This window comes from Silurus meridionalis, chromosome 5 (genome assembly GCF_014805685.1).
Source record: "Silurus meridionalis isolate SWU-2019-XX chromosome 5, ASM1480568v1, whole genome shotgun sequence".
NCBI lineage: Eukaryota > Metazoa > Chordata > Actinopteri > Siluriformes > Siluridae > Silurus > Silurus meridionalis.
In genome coordinates this window covers 13,762,032-13,786,391 of record NC_060888.1, presented here as the reverse complement: position 1 = coordinate 13,786,391, position 24,360 = coordinate 13,762,032, and the positions used below count along the sequence as shown (strand labels likewise).

The following is a 24,360-nucleotide window of genomic DNA, read 5'->3' as shown; positions in this document are numbered from 1 at the left end:
GTCAACCAACTTGTGGCACCTCTCAGCTGTTATTCCACTCCATGATTCTTTAACAACATTCCACAATTCATTTACATTTCTTGGTTTTGCTTCAGAAACAGCATTTTTGATATCACCCCACAAGTTCTCGATTGGATTAAGGTCCGGAGATTGGGCTGGCCACTCCATAACATTAATTTAGTTGGTTTGGAACCAAGACTTTGCTCGTTTACTAGTGTGTTTGGGGTCATTGTCTTGTTGAAACAACCATTTCAAGGGCATGTCCTCTTCAGCATAAGGCAACATGACCTCTTCAAGTATTTTGACATATGCAAACTGATCCATGATCCCTGGTATGCGATAAATAGGCCCAACACCATAGTAGGAGAAACATGCCCATACCATAATGCTTGCATCACCATGCTTCACTGTCTTCACTGTGTACTGTGGCTTGAATTCAGAGTTTGGGGGTCGTCTCACAAACTGTCTGTGGCCCTTAGACCCAAAAAGAACAATTTTACTCTCATCAGTCCACAAAATGTTCCTCCATTTCTCTTTAGGCCAGTTGATGTGTTCTTTGGCAGATTGTAACCTCTTCTGCACATGCCTTTTTTTTTACAGAGGGACTTTGCGGGGATTCTTGAAAATAGATTAGCTTCACACAGACGTCTTCTAACTGTCACAGTACTTACAGGTAACTCCAGACTGTCTTTGATCATCCTGGAGCTGATCATTGGCTGAGCCTTTGCCATTCTGGTTATTCTTCGATCCATTTTGATGGTTGTCTTCCGTTTTCTTCCACGTCTCTCTGGTTTTGCTCTCCATTTTAAGGCATTGGAGATCATTTTAGCTGAACAGCCTATACATTTTTGCACCTCTTTATAGGGTTTTCTCCTCTCCAATCAAATTTTTAATCAAAGTACGCTGTTCTTCTGAACAATGTCTTGAACGACCCATTTTCCTCTGTCTTTCAAATGCATGTTCAACAAGTGCTGGCTTCATCCTTAAATAGGGGCCACCTGATTCACACCTGTTTTTTCACAAAATGAATGCCACACTGCTATTTTTTTGATCACACCCCTTTCAACTAATTGCCCAATTGCACAGCCTTACGAGCGTGCATATCATGAATGCTGGGTCTTGTTTGTTTTCTGAGAATCGACTGCACCTACTGGTAACTTGTTTGCCACGTAGCAATAAAAAATATACTAAAAACCTGGAATATTCTGGTTAGTCACATTGTACTGCTATTATTTTGAACAATACTGTACTTCTGACTTTGATGAAAGTGATAGTAAAAATACATAAAAATTCTCCCTCGCTCAATTCTGACATTTAATAAACGCAAAAAAATATGTTAATATTTATTGATTTAAAACAGAAAAAGTTTACTCTGCTTTAATGTATGACAGTAAAGAAATAAAAGTTTTTGTTTTTTTTCTGAAGTGTATGTAAATATCTGGTTTCAACTGTATTCTTATTCAATGCACCTTTCTTTTCTTTTCTTTTGTTAAAAAAAAAAAAAAAAGAAAGCCTGAAATTTATATTTTCAACATGCTTTTTTAAGAATATCTACTACATTGTACTGTCATTTATCTGACTTTTTTCACATAGTTAAAAAAGACAGAGCCTTATGTATTCACCTGTACACTCATGCAGTTATCAAGTCTTGCCAATCATGTAACAGCAGCACAAGGCTTGCAGTCATTCTAATACATTAAGGTAAGCGAAGAACATCAGAATGGGGGAAATGTGATCTTTGGTCACATTTTGGATTGTTGTCAAAGGGACCTGTTTTTAGTATTTCAGATATGTAAAACTTCCTGAAATTCTCAATACAACAGTGTTTAGGGATTACATAGAATAAAAAAAAAACTAGCCACTGTTCAGTGCTTCTGACCATTATAATGAGCATGGTGTATAGACACCTGATGGTCACTAGACAAGTTTTCCTTACACCATGCTATATCGCACACACACACACACACACACATTGGTGGACAGTAACAAAGTCAATGTAATTTGTTACTGTGCCTTTTCGAATATTTGTACTTTACTGGAGTATTTTCATTTGGTATAAGTAGCTTTAACTGTACTACAATTTAAAGTGAAATACCAGGTTTTACTACACTAGATGTTGCAAAAATAAAATGTGAAATAAAAAATTTATAAAAAAAATTGTCATGCTGGCAGCAAGCCACTAATCAGGGTTGAGCACATGCTCTGTTTTGAACTTGTTTTGATTGACGCTTTGTTGTTATCTGCTTAGCACCAACAAACAGTTCAGCATCATTTCAACAGCAAGCAAAACATTTATATGGTTTGATGGAAGAAAGTCCTGACTCTAACTTGCCACAACCCCCGTGGCCTTATTTGTCCTGAATTTAATTATCCATTTAGTGATCCAGAATCTTAGAATATGCAAGGGGTTGATAGCTCACTTGCTAGTCATCTTTCTTTCCCCTTTTCAGGGGATGCTCGTTCTAAAAAGGAAGTCATGAAAGAGAAAACCCCTTCCATCCAAGTTATTCATTTTATTTGTACTTTTTCCTTTTAATCTGAAAACTTGTAAAATGTATGTCAAAATGTATGCTTTTAGATGATAGTCTAAACAAAGAGCATAGCAAATGAGGAAGAAGATGAAATAAGAGAAGGAGCAGGATAAAGGTGCCAAAAAATACACACAGAAAGAAAACAAAAAATAAGCTCATGAACAGTCACTGATTAAGGAATGCTACAATATTTGCTACACAAATGTACACAAACATTACTTGCAGAACTTACAAAAGTAACTGCGTTCATTCATCCTCTCTGCACATAATACACTGTGGGGCTAAGCCCCTCCTAAGGGTTAGACCCTAGAGTTACAAATTATAAGTTGAGCCAACACTTTCAACACTGTTCTCTGGGGCCAGTTCTGCCCTTGCAACATGCCATTGATTTTGCCCAAAATATATAGGATTTTAGCAAGAAGGTGACCTACTTGTGGCCCAAGATGGCTTTTAAGACTTTGGCTCTTACTGCATATTTTACTTTGTTGTTGGAACAGATCTGCCATCCAGAACAGATGGTGAGATTTGAGCAAGGTCATCTTTGTCTGTGCTACTCACCACTGAGAATCTAGCAGTCAAGAAAACAAATATGAATGGAAAAACATCTAGCGTTGCCTAATTAGTAATAAATTATATTTTACATTTCTATATACCAGTAACTACTAAATAGTTTTTATACATTTAATGCCAGTGACTCAACAGATTATTTATTGATATGTGCTGATTATGCAATGCGATGCTATTTGGACAGCGTCTGATTCACAGACCAACTGTTTTTCTGTGTATGCTATAAAAATTGATGTGATGATCTCAGAGGAGGTTGGGCCATTCAAGCACATGGTGAAATCGGCAAAGACCCCTGCAAAGACCTTTTATTTATTTGTTTATTTATTTATTTATTTGAAAAACTGTATTATAAACTTTTATTTCAATTCTGGCATTTTGAAGAATGTATGAACGTGTAATTTAAGTTGATGTAATAAATGTCTGTGTTGGGGTTAAGAAATGAGAGAACTGTCTTGAATACCATGAAATTACATTCTAGCCTATACATAAACCTGCACTGTTTCCAAACAGACTCTTCATTATGGAAATGGACTTTACAAATGCTGTAGTTATATTACTTATATTTATACTCTAAATGTTTATTTATACTACATTACATATATTTATTAACAGACAATACCAATAATACTTAACTATTACCATTGCAAAGTAAAGGATAAAAAAATAGGAATATCATTTCAGTTTAAGTAAAAGCTGTTAATTTATAATTTCCACACAGAAGAAGCTTTAATATTCACCCTTCAGTGAAAACTTTTAAAGTAGCATTACACCAGCTAGTCATTTCCTGTAACAGGGCCTTCTGTCTGGTTTTCTCTTGCTTATGACAGCATTAGTTAAGTGTTTAATTATAATTTGTGAAAGCATTTAAAATAAGGCCCTTCCTGGGAGCATTTCAAAAGAAGCATTGTGTTGTGGTCCAAAATCAAACTTTAGTCATGTGCACTGTCAACATGTTTGTTGAAAAACAAGGACTGTATATGAAAAGAAAAAGGATTACCCATTTTAATATATAAGTAGTTCATGGGAATAGAATAAATTCTATTCACTAGCAGGGTATTTCATTCACAAACATTGGCCAAAAATAGCTAGACGTGCCAAACTTGTATCTAAAATAACAAAGAAATGATTAAAGAAACATAAAGTCAATGATCATATCAGTCAGTGACTTTGAACTCAACTAAAAACATGTGGTCTGAATTGAAGAAGTTATTCACCAGGCATAAGCCTAATAATATAAAAGAGCTTAAAGTATTCTGCATAAAGGAGTTCCCCAAAATTCCTCTACAAGTATTTCCAACCTTGTTGGGCACTACAACGAGATCTGCTGGCTGTCTGCACTATGCATAAATAGAAGAAAATGGTGTTATGCAGAAAATAACTGGCATAGAAGAACAGTGGGTAGCATTGCTGCCTTTCAGATCCAAGGTCCCTGATTTGATCCTGAGCTTGAGTTATTGTCTTTGTGTAGTTACACATTCTATGCTTCCTGTGGGTTTCATCCATGCTCTCTTGTTTCCTTCCACAGTCAAAAAACATGTTGCCAGGCTCATTGGCTAAAAATGTGAATCTGCAATGGACTCTGTCATCTCACATAAAGTATATTCCAGCCTCATGCCTAGTGTTCCTGGTCTAGTACAGACTGTAGACTGACCATGGTGTGTATAGCTATTGTTTTATGAACAATATGCCTAGTTAGTTCATCCAGTAGCTTAGCTTATCCAATTAGCTTAACTGTAACCACTGACCTGCATAGTGACATATGAACGTTTACAATAAATACCACTGTGAGTCTGCAATTATTCTTAATTATTATAAATAAGTGCAGGCGCACAGTTGTTTTTTATACATTTTTTTGCTAGCTGTTAGATGTCACTACATGACCTTGGTTGGACTGTGCATCAGTTGGTAATTATTCGTTTCACAATGCTCCTGTTGCTTATCTGTGGTTGATGGAACTACAGTTCCATATCTACCTAATTAGAGTTCTGAATCTCAGAAAGTGAATCTTCCTTAATAAGGGCAAACAATTTCAAAATACAACAGAAAACCAGCTTTATTTAAATAGACGTGAGCTACATAGCTAGTTGTACCCGCTGACAAATAAATAAAGTTAACATGATAGGTAGTTATACTGTTTAAAAAAGAAAGCATTAAAAAATATGTTTACTCTCCCACTGACTACTGTAAAGTTGGTATAACACTTTAGAACATTCCAGTGGCCTCAAAACAAAAGAAACAAACCAACAACAAAACAAACAAATAAACCAAGAAGAAAAAAAAAGTGACAACTGAACCGGTGAGTTGTAACATAATCTACACAATACTTACAATTATCAAGTGGTATTACAGACTTTAGTACTGGGTCCCACTTAAGTGCAATACATTTTCTTTTTAATTTGTAGCAAATCCATTTCAGTAAAACAACATTATTTGAGACCCTTCTGATTGTCCAAAGTTGATAATCCTGCTTGTGGAATGAGTAGTAACAAACACGGCATAAACCAAAACTTTACAAATCAGATTGCTGCTCAAAAAATATCACATTCCCCATTTTAAAAAGAGACACATTTAAATGATGGAGAGATAAAAAAAAAAACAACAACAAGAAATTGCACCATAATCCGTTAATTTACTCCTGATGTGTTTTAATGCTGTGTGTGCATGTGAATATTCCTTAAGCTTGCCTAGAAGCAAATGACCTCGTCACTCATAACTACTGCTACATTACAAAAGTTTTCACATTTTAGACTGGGTCTATTAAATAATTGTATTTGTTGAAAACAATTTACATTCATATGTTTAAACCCAGGACCTTTATCATCTATAGCATCTGTAGTATTTAAGCCCTCCTTTTTGTTTCTAGTTACATCACACATGGTACTGAGACTTTGGTTTTAGTGTTTATTGGCAAATTTTGCCTGTTTCCATTTACCTTAATGTAATTTAGGTGTGTATTTCCATTGTAGACAAAAAATGGTCCATAAAGTAAAACAAGATATTAGTTTTCAAGTGTAATATACAAGCGAGGAACCAAAAAAGATTATGTTATTAATATAGTGTCTACATTCTAGTCACTCTGCTGGTGCATAAGTTAACACAAAATATAAGGCAAAACTCCAATTAATTTTTTTTTACATTTCAATCTCTATTCTTGTCACTAAGAAATGGGACAAGAATCTAACATGACTTCATGCTTTCCTTATTATTTTAGAACTGTTGCTCTCTGTCTTTTTCGCTTCCTGCCTTGTTTTCTTCCTTCCTCAGTGATCATAGCCCATTTAATACTACATATGTGCCTGGCACATGTTCAGCAGCACTGGATTTTACTGTTGCTCAGTGAACTTGAGGAGTGTGTGGCAGAAAAAGGTAGCATCATTTCGGCTGCTTCTGGACAGGTGTCTCTTTTTCTGCATGTAGGAAGCAGGAATGTTTAGAACAGCCTAGCCTGTTTCTTCATCTCATTCCTCTTCCACAGTGCCAGTCGGTCAAACTCAGCCATGGTCATGCCAAAAACCTGGTAGAATTCCTCAGGAGATAGGTGCCTCTGAAAGACACATCGAATTAAAAGAGTGTGAATTCATATGTCATAAGACAAATATTCACAGGTTTGTCTCTGTATGCAGTGCATCATTGATCATTATTTATTATGTTTTGCAGACGGTTTATTCTAAGTTCAAAACACATCGAGTGCCATGACGACTTTAAAAATACTAAAGAAAAAGTAAAAGTTCAGCAAATCACAGGAAGGCTAGAGCATTGTTTATTTATCCAAAAAGTGTCTCAACTGTACAGTATATCTTATAAACTCAGGTGATATTTACATTATTATAATAGCCTACTTCATACTGACTATTTTTTAGTTTTCAAATAATTTGTGTTGTATTTACCGAATAAATAAAATGTAAGCATACAAATACAATTGAAAAAGCTAACTCTCCTTTCTGCTTAGTAGTTTGTCTCTTTCACTTCCACTGTTGATTTGGTTATATAGTGCATATTTAGACTAGCCATTATTTGTCACATATACATTACAACACATTGAAATTCGTTCTTGTCATATTCCAGCTTGTTCGGAAGCTGGGGTCAGAGCGCAGGGTCGGCCATAAAACGGTGCCCTTGGAGTACAGAGGGTTAAGGGCCTTGCTTAAGGGCCCAAGAGTGGCAGCTTGCCGGTACCAGGGCTTGAACTTCCGACCTTCTGATCAGTAACCCAGCACCTTAACCACTGAGCTACCACCTTAAGTGGGTATAGGTAATATGATTTATATTACTTTATCTATAGTCTATAGTCTATATCGCTTCAGTAGGAGGGGGAAATTATGTCCATATCCAGCTTGATGAAAATGACATTTAAACCCCCCACCTCCATTTTACTGTACAGAGTAGGCATATATGTTCATTGTCCCAAAAAGTGGGTCATTGTGTTACTGTAAATAAATTACTGAACAAATGAATAAAAGCTCTGGATGATTTAGTCAGTGTATCTATGTGAGTAATGTATAATAAAAGTATAATCTTAAACTAAAGTTAGCATTTTAAAGTATGAGAAAAACATTATCAAAACAAATTATTATTTTACAGTGTAGCTTAGCTCATGACATTAAACAAGTGGCCATGGTTAATCAAGCTGAATTAATATGCACATTCAAGCAAATATATAAAAGTACTCATTACAGGTTTTGTATAAACAAAAAAGGTTATAGATTATACTTGTTTCAAGTTCTTTATTTATTTTGAAAAGGTGGCAGGAAGGAAGCTTGGGGGGCCTCCAATATAAATTTTGCCTAGGGCCTTCAAATGTCTTGAACTGGATAACCTGCTTGAAGTGTTTAAAGAATAAAATTTCACAATGACTTACTTCCAGTCTCGCTCTATCCACGTCTTTTGGCAGCCTATTTCGCCCCCTGGTGGTCACAATCAGTGCCTCATATGGGTAAACCTGTTCGGAGAGTTGCATTAATCACACATTATGTACCTGTACATTTTATGATAAAAGATTTTTATAAATTAATTAATATATTAGATATACTTGTGAAAAATAAACATAGCACTAAGCACTATAGCTCATGGATAATATTACATTTTGTTCATACAAGCTATGGCTATCATCACTGCAACTAACATTTACATATGTATTTGATATTGAAAATATGTTTTTACACACACTTGCAAATTAAGTGCCAGTTTTTTGGTGGCAAATTTGACAATACTGTTGGAATTGTATGCATAGACAGACAGTTCTATATTGAAAAGGTACTCAAATAATATATCTGCCAATAAAACAGGACTATTTCAAGCTTGGAATGAGTTCATATTAATAATTTTTATATTTGTTTAATTTTATTCTCAAGACAGGAGATAGTACATACATGTGACTATATTTAAGATATTTCCACTTGCATGTTCTTTCATTTACATTTCTTTCATTTCTTTCAAATAGTTATTTTTACCAGTTTTTAATATTATTCTCAGGAATGAGGAAAGACAAATTGGATTTTCTTGGATGTTAAGCCTCTTTTGTCTAAAAAATTTCATTTCACCACAACAATACAGTAACTGGTACAAAGACAGGGGTCTTTCTCAGACTACATGGTGGCATTTTTGTTCTGAGGTCAGCTCTTAATTACCCCATGAGCCCTGGGTAACCACACAGAATTAACCATTCATCAACATAATTTAATGCAAAGACAAACTGATTTTCCTGTTCTACTGTTGTTGCTTTGAGCTCATCATGCTGGAGTACTGTAATTCACCTCTCTATATACTTTTGCTTAGAGACTGTGTCTGTTTTAGAATGGCCTCAGGACTCACCTTGTATTCTGCAAAACAAAAATACGCAAGAGACAGGAAATACTCTGTTAGATTCTGTTCATCACAAAAAAGTATTATAACCTGCCATTGCATTTAAATGACTATAATTCTAACTAACCTCTGATTCCCCAGTTGACCTCATTGCCACTGTCATACTGAAAGTAGTCTGTATTTTGCTGCTGGAAAACAAACATTATTATTCACAATGTTTAAAATACTCTATTTACAAAGCAATATGATATGCATTTGTATTCATCCACTTGTTACATATTACCCTGTGCAGTCCATTTCTGCCATACCCTGGTAATGAGGCCGATTTTGATATATACTCTAAAAAAAAAAAGATCCAAAGAGCAGGCACTGAATAGCATGAAATCAAAATGCCAGCAAGTTTTTCTCTAAATGAAAGTGGACAGTAGGGGGAGTTGTTCAAAAACGCTAATGTTACATCTCTTGCAGCCCTTCCACCAAACCCTTCAATTAAGATTACAACTCCTATATTCCCAAAACTGTGCCCTGTATTGCTTAATCCCCAGATGAACTATGAACACCTAGATCGAGAAATCACACATGACCTGCTTTTGTTCTAATACTCTCCTACTAAATCCCCACCACCTCCCGGTTATTTTAATCGAATCATGCTTATTGTTATCAAATAAATATGAAGAAAAGAAGCATTGTACTAAATTCTCACCATTTTCAGCTGGATAGAGTGTCTGCGGAGCTGAAAAAGAACACAGAATTGTGACACCTCACCATGGAGTCTTGATCTTTATGAAATGATATTCATGCAGGACATATCGTAATGACACAGACAAAGCTGTTCCAGTCATGGAATGCATTTTTTTTTGTGTGTGTGTTTTTAACTTAAGCACGGCACTGTTTTTTTTGTTTAAGCTATTCCGTACAGACCAGACTACTATTTTGTAGAGATCACAACCACTCTATTAATATTATCTCTATAGTCTATATTGTCTCACTACTAGAACACATACTTTACCAATACTTCACGAAGTAATAGAACACAGTATAGTATGCTTGCCCTATATCAAATTGAGAAATTCATTTTCATTAGAAGACATGATGTAGGTGATTATAAGTTAAGAATAAATGGTTTATAAGTACAGTAACAAAGAAAAATCAAAAGTCACCTGATCTTATTTATTAATTAAACCGACCTGGCTTTGACCTCAAGATTATCTATAATACTAATAGTCCATACATTGCATGTATTAAATATTAAGAGGAGCTAACAACTCATCCGACACCTTCTGACTTGAACAAGATTCTTATAATTTTTCTTTGTTTTCTTTTTTGACATTCACTCCGTCTAATTTCCTGGAAGTGTTCTAACAAAAGATCTTAACCTGCATCTCACCTTAGATGCAGAAAAATATATTAAGTGACCACAGTTGCAAAAGCAAAAGTAACAAAGATCAGGAGTGAGTGAGGAGAAATGAGAGAGAGAGAGAGAGAGAGAGAGAGAGAGAGAGAGAGAGAGAGAGAGAGAGAGAGAGAGAGAGAGAGATGAAAAGTGTGCAGGGAAAAATTCAGCTGTTTTGTGCACTTTCCCAAGAGGCACACAGAAATAGAAATGAGGAGAGCAGGTCACATACGCATGCGAGGAGAAAGCAACAGAAAGCGACACAAAGGAGGGACAGAGAGTGTGCAAGGAGAGGGAGACAAAGAAAGAAAAAAGTGGCAGCGAGAGAAAGGAAAACAGCCTAACATTACTATTTTGATGGGTTTGGTGTCTGAATTTTTACTCTGCTCTCAAAGAAACTGCAGTAAAGTGTGCCAGGGCATCACTGCTTAACAAGGCACCTCAGTGCAATTTCATCAACTAACACCATGAACTGTAATTTGCCTGTGACTGTCTGCGACTATACACAGCTGATCAACATACTGAGTAATCTACAACCTGGCCTGCATGCATTTTTTTCCTGTTAGCTCTCCCCTGAGTGTGTTTGTGATTTAAGACCTTCAGGGAGAAATGGGCTTTTTCCGCAACAACGGAAATTAACTCCAATGCTGTAAAGAAAAACACTTGTGAAATACAAAGTGGTGCATTTATTTATATAATGATATATTATTTCTCATGAGCACTTCTTGTGTTTAGAAATGTAAGGATATCAGCAAACAGAATGACTGATAATACCTGGTATCTGATATGTGATTGTTTAAACAATTCTTGGTAACCAAGAACTCTTGGCAGAATATCCTCAGAACTATATAATTATCTAGAGTTCTGTATTACACAACATAAGCAGTTAATGTTCTTACAGCCATTGATGATGGTGTTGTAGCTGGTGTTATGCAGAGTCTCCTTGCTCCCAGTGCGGGAGTTCCGTGTACTGCCCCAGGGGTCGTTGTCATATGAACCAGAGCGGGCTTTCATCTCTTCCTTCAGGATCATCCTGCCAATCCCACCCTGGATCTGAAAAGGTGAGAGCGTTTGTTTTTTAACTGTTGAAATAAAGATGGAACAAAACAGTGAGAGAAGGAGGGAGAAATAGTTTCATACTCTTTGAAGACCATAATTCCACCCATCTTCCTCTCCTCCTGATGAGAATCTTCTTCGTGGAATACGTAAAGCTGTGCGAGTGAGAGAATCTAGATGTTAAATGAATGGATGAAAAATGCAAGCAGCTCAAGAGGATTTGCTCTTACATGACTCATTAAAGCAGTTTGTGCTTCTGCTTGAAAAACAGCCACTGCTTATCACTACAACTTGAATTTCCGCATCCTCTAAATTTTGGAGACTGCTGACAAAGAAGCTTTATTTACAATCATAACATTATAATTCTGTAACCTGCAGTTTTATATTGTTTTATAGTTCAGGGGAAACTAGACATAAAAAAACATAAAAAGACATATATAGAAAAACAATTTATTTCATTTCTCATTTCATTGCCTTTTACATATCTCATTTCACTGCCTGATAGCATGTATAATGTATCATAGATAAATTAAAAAATTAACCAATTACATTTCTTATGTTTCATTGCCAGTGAATATTAGGGAACTGATGGTAAAAAAAAATGAAGCATGTTTATATGATATGCAATGTGTGAGGTGTTAATTGATCAAAAAGTTGCTATTTGTACTTATGTAACACATCAGTGGCATTGAAACATATCTGGTATAATTTTCAGCTTAGTACAGCAACAAATTTATTCAAGTATATCATTAGATACCTACATTTAGGGGACACAGGGCTCTGGAAGTAATCAGATTGGGTGTGCTGGTAGTGCTCAGGTGAGTAGGCTGTTGAGAACCTGGTTGACTGAAGGATATCTTCACTGGTCTTGCTCTTTGTGGCTATATCCCGATTGTCTGTACAGAGGGAGGTCAGAAAAGCTAATATTTATCAGGATACATCTATTTCTATTGAATGAATACAACTGAATTGCTGAGCCTTACAATTAAAATTACACAAAGACAAATGGACGAGAAAAAGCACACCATGGTCTACTTCCGTTAAAAAAACGTTTTCTACGGGAGTAGAAAAGGACATTATTCACTCCTAAATGAAAAATGGCAAAAAAAAAAAGCTCCAAAAGCTTAAATGACTCAGCACTCTTAAAGACTAAATGACCATTGTTGAGGCTAAGCTGCTCTGACAAAATATCTCAAAGTTTATTCAACTAAAAAAATGTAATTGCTTTTGAATCATTTCTCCAAGACTGATCAAAAGTCATTTACTGTGATTAGAATAAAGCAGCCAAATAAAAGATATACAAAATTAGAAAGACAGAAGGTAGGAGGATGGACAGGAATAACAAAATAATGAAAGACAAGTACAGACGGGTATGGACAAATGATGCTGACGAGTGAATTGTACTTACAGGGTAAATGGTTGAGGAAAGTACATCAGAAGTGTGGAGGGAATATTTATTAATGTGATAAGAAATTAAAAAAAAAAAAAACAGAAAAAAAAAAACAGAAAAAGGGAATTATTTGCAACCTATGAAAAACAGTCTGTAAATGTTAACTTTCATGCCCACATGAGGAAGATAGAAACAGAAGTAAAACAGTATGAGCTCTAATATGAATTTAGCATAGTGTAAATATGCTAATGGGAAAAGATCTTACTGCTACATCCATCTGTTTCTGTCATCTGTCCTCCATATGGGAAACAAACAATTCTGTTTGAGGAATTCATTACAGGCTTGTGATGTGAATAAATCTGTTGTAATATCACTGCTCAGTAGCATTAATACTTTTCTAAAATATCAGTCTACATATGTATTTTGTTGTGTATATCACTATTACGTTAACGAATGCCTGTCCATTATTCAAGCTAATAAAATTCTGACCAATAGTGAAAATATGCAAAAAAAAAACCCCTAATGGATTATTGGGTTTCTTGCAGGACCTATAGATTTTATTTTCACATGAGAAAACAGAATTATGCAGATTAATATTAAAGTTCAGTATTACAAATACATAAAATATTCTCAGATTTCATACTGTTTTTGTTTTTGACAGTTGAAGGTCTTTTGTGAGTTATGATTTATAACAACAATGAAAAATAATAAAAGGAAAATTGTAACAGAAGACCACACAATAGATTTCAACAATAAAAAAACAACAACATGAAATCTGTATTTTATTTTGTAATGCTTTAATATTGAATGAAAATGGAAATTATGTACTGTGCATTTCCATCAATACTGTTTGCCACTAATTAATTAACAATGCGTAATGAATGACCTTTTCTTTAAAAAAAAATACAATATATATTTTTTTTTCATCTGCCATTGAACCAGGTCCAGTCAAGGGTCAAGAACTGTTGAGATGGTTACATTAATGGCTCAATTAAAGAAACTATTAAACTATCTTCTTCACTGCACCTGGGGACAATACACACTTCGATTCTCTTCCAGGCAGGTTGATTAGTTCTTATATAAAAGTTCTTGATATTAACAATTTGACTTAAGTAGATATGTTTAATAGCCACTGCCTGATTTCTTAATGCCAAACACTTTTGTCTTATTTGCGTGTTTTCTAATGTTCTCCATATTGGTGACTTTAGCCTCTATGTCACTTTTCTGCAAAAGATTTATACAAATCTAAAATGAACCTAAAAAAGTAAAACATATAGCCACTGTCCACTTGCACATTCATCCAGTCATCTAATCAGCCAAATTATGTAGCAGCAGCACAGTGCAAAAATCAGGGTCAAAACCTTTGGTTAATGTTCACAACATCCGATTCAGGAAATTACCCTTCCATGAATGTTGGTATCAGAGTGGTTCAGACAATGCTGATCTCCTTGAATGTTGGAGATCTCCTTGGTTTCTCAGCTGAAACAGCCTTTTGACAGGGTTAGGGAGTCTATAGTAACTCAAATAATCACTATTTATTTCTGTAGTGAACGGAAAATGCAGAAAAAAACGTATACATTCTTTTATTACTGCTTTATCTGTGTAAAGCTGATTTAAGAATATGACTATTGTTAAATAGTGCTATAAAAAAAGCATCACAGTATGCAACAGTAGAAGAGTACATCAGTTTCTGTGCCTGTCAGAAACAAGCTATCGAAATTCAGATTTCCCTTCTTGACTAACAAGCGTGTTATTATGTTATTATAACAAGCATGTTATCTTCTCTTGTTGTAGCCCATCCAACTCATAATCAATGTTTTGTGCATTCTAAGAGTGTGATTATTTTAAAATAACTATAACCTACTTGGCAGCTGGAACCAATCTGGCCACTTTCGTCTGACCTCTCATATCAACAAAACATTTCCAAATTTCCAAAATGTTTTTTGTTTGATGAACCACTTGGGACTATTGTGTGTAAAAATCTCAGGTGATCAGCAATTTCAGAAATATTCAATTTAGCCCAGTGGTCCCCAACCTTTTTTGCACCACGGACTGGTTTAATGTCGGACAATGTTTTCATGGACCGGTTTAATGTCGGACAATATTTTCACCGACCGACCTTTAAGGTGTGGCGGATAAATGCAACAAAATAAAACAATACGCCCGGCATAAAAACTGGCATTTTCTAAATATAATAATAAACGTTAATCCACTGTGTTTTTTTCTTTGTTCATTTTGCTAGCTTGGGGTTCCAATTTTGCGGTAATGTACTATGTGTTAGTGGCTGGAGCAGCCCCTTTAAGAAGGTAGCAGATGGAGGTAAGACGTGACCGAGGCAAGCATCATGACATGCATCAAGAGTGAGTCATATAGACAGATGTGGTGGAGAAAATCCAGTAATTTTCCAAAATAAAACATCGTTTAGAATCAGATAATAAATAAAACGGAAATAGTGTAAGTTATGTATTCTTTCTGTGTGGTACCAATTGCTCCATGGACCAGTGCCGGTCCGCAGGCCGGAGGTTGGGGACCACTGATTTAGCTCTTCTAGTACCATAATTCAGGCAACAATCAAAATCACAGAAGCTTTTAACCTGTATCTACACTTTATTAATTGTGTTGCTGCCACATGATTGGATCATTAGATAACTACATGCATGTGCTAATGTAAAGGTACTTATTTAGTACTAAATTACAGTACTTATTGACAGTACTAAATAAGCGATGAGTAGGATGGTGCTACTTTCCATCGGTTGATCATTTTTTTTAAACCTCATGCCAAACAGACATTGACAAATTACATGAAAATAAAAATAAAAAAAACTATGATAGGGTATAATAACCTTACTCTAATAGGACTCTTGTTTTCTAACTTTATTGTCTCTGACATGGCACGATTCTGTGTAATTGTTATTGGCCTTATAAACCCACATGCTGCTAAAAGGTTTTTTTTTCCTACTAAATTTAAATCTGGATATAATCCTGGTTCTCAAGATGCATGAAATGCCCAGGTGTAAACCGGGTCTCTGTTGTTAATAAAATGTCACAAGCCTGTACTGGCAAAGCACAATTACATAAGCTCACACTGGAAAAATCTACTATACAAACTCCACACACAAAAATACAGACAGGTGACTAATTAAAGCATCTTCAGTGGCACAGATTCTACAAATCTCTGGAGCTATAGTGGAGAAATGAACATTCGTACAAAAGATTTTTTCCCCAGTTAGTGCTTTGATAATAGTTGTCTATTGCACTGTCAATATCACCCATAGGTGTTCAATTAGGGTTGGCCCTCATGTGTAAACTATAGCACATGGGTTAAGTAATTTTCATATCCATTATATCCAATGAAAAAATCACGTGCAGCATGAGAGGAATGTTTTGTAATGTAATCTCACAAAATAACTTTGTATTACTTTGCAATGACCATTCCCTCCAAAAAAAAAAAAAAAATAGTTGGACAAAACTTTGGCAGAAAACTGCAGCCCACAGCATAACAGAGCTTTCATTTGGACTTTTAATTTGTCACCTATCTGTACAAAATTGGCTCAACGAAGACCTTATTAAATGCCACAAAGACAGAATAAGGCGTGACCTTTATATTGGAAAAATATTTACAAAGCTTACATTATATTTTAAGAAGTATGCCACTGTAACTGCACTGCACAAAAACTGGCCCACAAAGCTTCTCGACCAAGAGTAAGGCCAGCTACACAAAGTGAAAGCAATTTTCACCTAACCACCAAACCACATGGCAATTCTATTTTTGTGTTGTTTGGCTTGTGTTAACAATCAGAATTGATAGCACCTTTTAAGTTCTTGGTGGTTGCATTTGTCAGTGTGCTCAATTCAACTCAACTTAATTGTAGGTTAATAATGAAAACATAAACTATATAGTGCTCTGGCCATTTCTGCTGAAGACTCTCAAAATAGCATACAAATCTACAGCAATGCTTTACTCCTTTGTTAATCTGCACCCTGGTGTTAAACTAAAAGAATATCTAACCCTAATCCAGCACAAATTTCCTAGTGGCCAAAAGCCAAGACTGAGGAACAGGGTAGGCCGAGAACACTACCATGTCTCTTATAGATGGGGGGCTTCCGGTAGATGTTAGGCTCTCCTGTTGCTGAGAAGAAAAAGAGAAGTGAGAGATGAAACAAAGGAGAGACCGATGAGGAAAAGGAAAAAGAAACAGGATTTAAGATCATGTGTATTTCCTCTGCACATTCTATGTTTTTAGAAAGTGTGTTGAGGACACTATAAACATGAGCTATAGAGCTGAAAAAAGAGCCATCATCACTGGATGCTAAAAGCATTCTGGCTCAGCATGATGAATAGAAAGTTAAAAAGCAGAATGATGTTAAAGCCACTGTCAACATTTTTTAAAAAGCAAAACCACTTGTATATATGCTGTATGCTATGACTCAAGACTTGTGTCAAATGAAATGTATTTTGAATTTCTTTACTTTGTCCGTTATCATTCCTTTTCCTGTTGTCATAGATGCTTTTCTAGTACTAGAACGTTGGTAAAAGCACGTTTTAATTATAATTAAATCTTAAATTAAATCTTAAATCTACCACAGGAAATGCTTATTACAAAGCAGATCTATAATTTAAACTGTGTTGCCAGGGGCTTTAAAAGCAATGGTGTGGCTTTGTGGCATACCTGGCACATGGAAATGCTTCGGTGCTTGATTCGTAGTGGGTGTGCTGGACCTGGCCTCCAGCTGCGAGTAACAGGGTGAGCTTCTGCCACTTTCAGTGCCTGTGCCAAACCCCCAGCCAATGAGAGTGACAGAGGCAAAGCATGAATGAAAAGATATCACCCAACCCTCTCATTCACTCTATCACGGCACAGAGCCGGCAATTTCTCTGCTCACAAAATTAGACTGGGATTATATGGTAGGCATTTCAGTAGGAACTGTGTACTGAGCCAAATATAGCAAAGCGAAACCAAAATAAACAGAAAAGGCAACAAGCAATGGATTGTCAATCATTTGTTTCAAAGCCATCCATTTATTATCCACTTATTGTTGATTTGGTTACATTTCTTAGGTTTTTATTCATTCCAGAAGTAATAATTAACATGCTTATCCTGTCTGTAAACATGCACAGTTCATGCACATTTCTTTTCAGATGCAGCCTTTATAATTGTTCTTTGCACTGTACATCACTAGTACACATGTGCACATGCACAAGAGCTTTTTTGCAGTGACTCACCATATCGATAGTAATGCTGTGGAGAGCGAGGCAGCAGAGGTGACATGCTCTGCCGACTGTAGGTAGGAGAATCAATATAGCCGGGACTGGAGGACCGCCTCTGCCTCAGATCTACATTGTCATACATGTCCTGCCCGAAAGAAAATTTATTATTGTTGTGCTGATTAACCTCTTTCAATACAGAGTATACTTGAGCTTAATCTGTAAATGTGAACTGGCCAACAAAATATTTCAAGACGAGGCTTATTACCTGAGAATAAGGTGAAAGTGTGCCCAGTGACTGTTGAGGCCATGAGACAGACATACAAACAGTAAGATAAATTCACATATTAACTTGTGAATTACGTGTTTTTGTGAATATAAATACCGATTTATTAATACTTGTGCTTAAATCTACTTATCATTAAGTAAAAAAGAGGTTTTCTACAGTCTCAATATCCCACTTACATCAGAAACTTTAATAACAAAAAATCTCCAGTGGATGGAAGCAGCATTTCACACCAGCCTATTTGTGAAGGCTATTGAGAGGGATTGTCTTTAATGAACCGAATAAACAGCAAAATGCTTCTGCTGCAGAGGCATGGTTGGCAAGGACAAATGTGTCCACACTCACAACACTGATTTATTCTAAAATAAACTATTTTGGAAAGTGCTGACACAAATTCTACAACAACAGCAGGTTATAATAATATATAGAAAACACTGTTAAAAACAGTAATTATGTTTTACTTCTGTTTACTATTTTCTCAATAGTAATCATGGCCAATTTCCTATGTTTTCCCATCACATGACAACTATCAACCAGAGCCTAAAGACAACCACATGCTACCTCTGAGACACGTGAAGCCAGCTGACTACATCTTTTTTTTTTTTTTCGAAATGCTGCCAATGCAACATCAGGGGGTGGCATAACAGACTTGGTGGAAAGTGCTGTCTGTCAGCTACCGTATGCATGAGCTCACAGGCACCCATGACATGGCTAATGTCATTGTGATTAATTGGGGAAAAAATACGAATCCCCTTCCGCCCTGACAGCATGGCCAATTTTACTCTCTTGGACTCCTGGCCACAGAAAACATTGGCAATATCAAGACCCAATACTAATTAAAACATTTAAAATACAAACTAATGTTAAAATTATGGCATATACTTCATGTATTGAGCATTATTTACTATTTAGACTGTGTATTATATTACAGCATATAGGATTATACATTATCCATTCTATATATATATATATATATATATATATATATATATATATATATATATATATATATATATATATATATATATAAAAAATAAAAACCAGAATATCTTAAATTGGCAATAACAGAAGTTCCATATACTGTATATGCATGCAGAAAAAGATCACATACTTAAAAAAAAAAATCTCAACAGACAAATATGGGGAACTGGTTTTCTTCAGATACAGTATGTGTGAAAATAACACATGCATTTGTCAACTTTGCCTATTCTGCAATCAGCATGCACTGAACAGACAAACAGAAAAGACACAGACATAAGCATGTTGGGAACATTGGGCCAGGCTTTGTTAAGCTACACTAGATTGGGTTAGCTGCTCTACACCTAGGAGTGGCATGCTGGAAAGAGACACAGCACAGGGCTAAAGTGCCACTAGCGCAGTACCTCGCCGAAGCTGAGGCGCTCTAGCCTGTCGTCCGAGTAGAACCTGTAATATGGCTCATAGGTTAAGAATTCAGGCCTCTGCAGATCGTAAATGGCCTTAACCTTAGGCAATGCAGCCAGATCTTTGTACTCTAGGATCTCATTCTCCACTCTGGCCTGAAGAAAAGGGGCACAGGACAGACATACACACGCACATACAAACACTAAAACGTCAAAATGTAATGAGAACACAAACGCTAATGTTAAAAACAACATTGTGCTTCACTTTAGTAGTGAGTCTGAAAGTTCTATAAACTTTCACTCCTCATGAGGCAGCCAATGTTTTTGTTTCCCATCACATAGCAAAGAAAACACACCGAACTCAAACCTTGGTTGTGTTCAGCATGGCACAATCCAAAAGGTTTGAACATATGACAGAAATACATCTGGCATAAATATTATGTCATAATTTATGCTTATCCATCACACAGGTGGAAACTATATGCACATTTTACTTTAATTCTGTTTTATTATCTTTAACAATTTGTGCTGCCAAATCGAATATTTTCATGTAATTTCATGATTTCTTTAATCCCCAGTTCTGCTCATGACTGCTTATACAAATACACCACCAAAAAAAGTAGTATATCCACTATTCCTTATATTGATATCAGTTGTTGCTATTATAAAATTATTTATATATTTATAAAATAATAGACACATTTAAGTGAAAACAAATCTCTTCAGCTGTTTGCGAGCAATGTCATTGGTTGCATGTCTTGGAAATATGTGACGGTTATACTGACCAATTGTTACCAAATTGGCTTCGTATTTTGTATTTCATACATTGTATTTTGTACAATTATACTTATATACTTGATATCATGCAAATATACACCATAAATAAAAGTTATTACTAACTATTGTTTGCATATCATGTTAAATGCAAACCTTTTTATTTGACTAAAGTTAGTCTACTTTCCCTCACTGAGTCAAACAGCAATTATATTCTTACACATATGACTCGGCTAGGTGAACTGATGCTGGACCCTGGGGGTGAAATGGATGTCTCCGACATGCGCCGCACTCTGAGCTTCCTCTCTGCTCTAGCCGCCTGCTTACATGCAGGATGCCAAACCTCAGAACCTGAGAGGGACAGATAACATCTTGTTTTACACAATCCTATTTAGGATAAAGATTAGTATAGTGCTAAATCATTAGTTAGATGTAAGCATTTGTGCTCTCTAATTCATTATTAATACTTGATCAGTGTTTTATGGCTATTATATCACTCATGCAGCATTATGCAGCATATTCCGAGCAAATTTATAATTATTTTTAGTATATTTATATTCTTGCATTTTTGCAGATGCCACTTTTTCTCTTATTGCATATTAAATATGCTGAAAGTAGGTTTGCTAATTTGACTTTAAAAAATCTCAGAGCATGTTGACTAAGATGTTATACATTAATGTTGCTCCTGTATATAACTGTATATAACATGTGTGTGTGTGTGTGTGTGGGTGTGGGTGTGTGTGTGTTTTTATGTAGCCAACATGCTACACATATACTCTATATACAAAAAAACACACAATAAAAAATTAAGCCTAATATACTTTAGGTATAACATCACACACGTTTGGCATGTAAGATGAAAACAATATTAATGTGTTCATTCTAATAGGTTATTGTTTTACTATTAAAGATCATACACAAGCGTCGTACAGCAGAGGCACCATATAATCTAAGACTAATAAAAATTAATAAAAAGAAAATCACAGAGAGAGAGAGAGAGAGAGAGAGAGAGAGAGAGAGAGAGAGAGAGAGAGAGAGCGAGAGAGAGATTTTAACTAAAATATAAGGAACAATAACATTCAATTTAAGTATCAAAAATGTAAATGTGCAAAGTTTTGAACATGAATAAAATAAATTAATACATTAAACATTGTAATCTGTGGCAAATCACTGTAGTACAAGTGGTATTAGACGCTGTAGTATAACGCACTCCAGACTCCATACAAAAATAATGCAATCCATTTGTGTGTTATTGCTGCAGCACATCCTGTTCAGGGTATTCATGACTTCCAAAAGGTCTGTCATGTGTAATTACTTACCTTACCTTATGTAAATAATGTTTATGTTAACAAATAAGGAGAAACAAATACATATGAGAACATGAGAATTTTCACTACATTCAAATTATTTGTAGTCACAGGGTTTAATTATAGTCCATTTCAAAGGTTTTTTTCTGAGCCACCATGTTTCTCTCACAGGGAAGAATCATTAATCATGTATGATAATTATGTAGGGGCCAGGAGGAAATCTTCATCCTTCATATTCGCTTTTTTCACAGTAGTATAAGAGAAGAAACATCTTATGCCCTTTATATGCAGTACTCAATATATGTATGTCCTCTAATAACATGTTTATATGATTCTTAGATTCTCTATTGTAAATTGATCTTTTAATGAATTTGGCAGTTTCCTCACCTGTCAGGTACATCTCTTCTCCTTCCGTAAACATCAATTGACATCGGGCACAGCGAGCACATGTAGGGTGATAATGCTTCCCTCCAGCCTGGAGAGAGGGAAGAGAAAGGGAAACATCACATCACATCACCTTAAATTGTCAAACCTGTAATAATGGTAATTGCGATGATAAATGCAATAGCTCTTAGCATAATTCTTTCAATATATTTCAGGGTCTGTCTGTCATGCTTTTGATGGCGGTTCCCATATTGATGAACCTCATGTTTACATGTTGGATTTTACAGAATGTGTTTAGCTATTCTTTTCAATCCCCTCCGTTCTGGGAAGACCCCAGACCGGATTACCAACATCAGGAAGCGCCAACCCAAGCTCCAGTCTCCAAGCCCCACGAAGTACACCGCCCAGCCTCCAAATTCCACTGGGGCCATCGCCCAGCCATCTCTTCTCACTGGGGGGTGCCGCTCAGTTTGTGAGTTCCGCCAAAGGTGCCGATCTGCTCCAGAGTTCCGCTGAGCGCGCCGCTCTGCTCCAGGGCCAGGGGACGTTGTACCACTGACTGGCCGGGAAAATAATGTTGTAATGTCGCTGCCTGCCCACAAAAGTTTGGGGTGTCAAGAGCTGACTCTGGAGGGGGAGTAATGTCAGGGATCCTCACGCCCTCCTCCGCTGCTCTCTCTCAGCTACTCCCGGTGCTAATCGCTGACACCTGTTCCGCATTACCTGGTCCCCTTTATAAGCCCACGCACCGACCTCACTCGCTTTAGGATCTACCTGTTGACTACAGTGACCAACTGGATTCCTGACCGCCAGCATTCCCCGCTGGTTCTAGTCCCTTGTTCCAATCCTAAGGATTATACTTACTGTACGAATAATACCCACTTTACCGATTATACTCATTGTACGGATTATACTCGTTTCAATCACATTCAATAGTTAAATCACATTTAATCTTTTTCCATATGTAATATGATATGGCAACCAACAAAATGTAGATGAAAAAATTTTATAGTAATATTTTAAAGAAAAAAAGATTTGAAACCAGGATACAAGTACTTTTTGTTATATAACACTCTTAAGTACCTGCTTAGTATATCCTGATTTTACTTTTTTTTTGCAGAAATTCTCCAGATCTATAAATGAGATTATGAAATGAACTCCTGTGTGCAGCACTCTTCCACATGTTTTTGATAAGATTTAGATCTGGGAGTTAGGACATTCCATTTTTTTTTGTCTGTTGACTGATCAGTGAGTCTTTCTTGACTAGAACATCAATCCAAGTTGAAGACAATTAGTTCCATAACATGATACTGATACTGATACCTGTGTGGCTGTTAATTTTATGACAAAGGGCTTCTGTCTAGCCAACTTAGCCTATAATATGAAAAATACTAGAATGTTATTACTTGGGAAATGTTTGATTGAAAGCATCACTGTGAATCAATATAATGTTTGTCTGACAATCAACCATAAAGAAGAAGAAATTTATATTTTTAAGGGAATGATCTGCCTCATCCACAGGGCACGAGGACACACTTAATGGTTTGATGAGCATAGAAATCAACCCATCCCAACACCAGTGCTTTTAACAAATATTAAATAAGGAAATGAGACAGTATCCTTTGAAAGTATGCAGTTAATCCATCCAGTACAATTCAAGAAACTTGAAGAATCTAATCCTATCCATAGACACTTTAAGTCCTTTTTTTTTTTTTTAAATGTCATGTCTTTCCATCAGTCTTTGTCCTACTAGCTATAAATAACCCAACAGAACACCCACTAGAACACTAAGCACTTACAGGAGCCACTTACGATAGTGTCACATAGAGTACAAGTGTGCATGTGCTTATACACAAATTACTGATATGGAAAAATGTACAAGATGTGCTTCAAGGTGAAAAAGGAGCAGAAGTGCTTAAATGTGACACTCTTAAGCATAATCAGCCTGAAACTGTACATACTGTATGTGCTGCAAAATCATATCACTGCTCATCTGTTTGTACTTCATCAGATACCTCATAATGTTGACATCAGATTGCAAATGTGTCTCACACCACAAATTATCTCACGTTTTTTTTGGCGACCTCTTTTTTATATCGTCTATAGTGTTTCCTATTTCTCTTTTATCACAGTTGGCTTTGTTTTTTTTGTCAGTCTTTCTATAAGAAAATATTTGTTTAAAGGTTTCTCCTTATTATCTTTAAAGATGTAATAGCATCACATTTGTTTTATTTAAATATCAACTCCTTTACATTATGTAGCCAAAATATGTGGACATCTTA

The 24,360-nt window shown here is 35.8% G+C and overlaps 1 protein-coding gene across 8 annotated transcripts in view; it reads right to left on the bottom strand.

Annotated features, from left to right (window-relative positions):
• Positions 1–5,125: 5,125 nt before the first annotated feature.
• The window catches only part of ablim3 (actin binding LIM protein family, member 3), a 54,856-nt gene continuing 35,621 nt past the window's right edge, over positions 5,126–24,360 (bottom strand). The window contains exons 7-22 of one of the 8 annotated variants that reach the window (XM_046849211.1): positions 22,082–22,169; positions 20,608–20,738; positions 19,614–19,769; positions 18,214–18,243; positions 17,964–18,093; positions 17,410–17,508; positions 16,819–16,869; positions 12,111–12,245; positions 11,434–11,504; positions 11,193–11,346; positions 9,604–9,633; positions 9,184–9,239; positions 9,028–9,088; positions 8,910–8,917; positions 7,957–8,037; positions 5,126–6,642 (exon numbers count right to left, since the gene is read on the bottom strand). In XM_046849211.1, coding sequence (XP_046705167.1) covers positions 6,529–6,642; positions 7,957–8,037; positions 8,910–8,917; positions 9,028–9,088; positions 9,184–9,239; positions 9,604–9,633; positions 11,193–11,346; positions 11,434–11,504; positions 12,111–12,245; positions 16,819–16,869; positions 17,410–17,508; positions 17,964–18,093; positions 18,214–18,243; positions 19,614–19,769; positions 20,608–20,738; positions 22,082–22,169 — 1,395 coding nt within the window. In that variant the 3' untranslated portion in view covers positions 5,126–6,528. The remainder of the gene's footprint in view (positions 6,643–7,956; positions 8,038–8,909; positions 8,918–9,027; positions 9,089–9,183; positions 9,240–9,603; positions 9,634–11,192; positions 11,347–11,433; positions 11,505–12,110; positions 12,246–16,818; positions 16,870–17,409; positions 17,509–17,963; positions 18,094–18,213; positions 18,244–19,613; positions 19,770–20,607; positions 20,739–22,081; positions 22,170–24,360) is intronic. The other 7 variants (XM_046849212.1, XM_046849213.1, XM_046849214.1 and 4 more) reach the window with 7 other exon arrangements.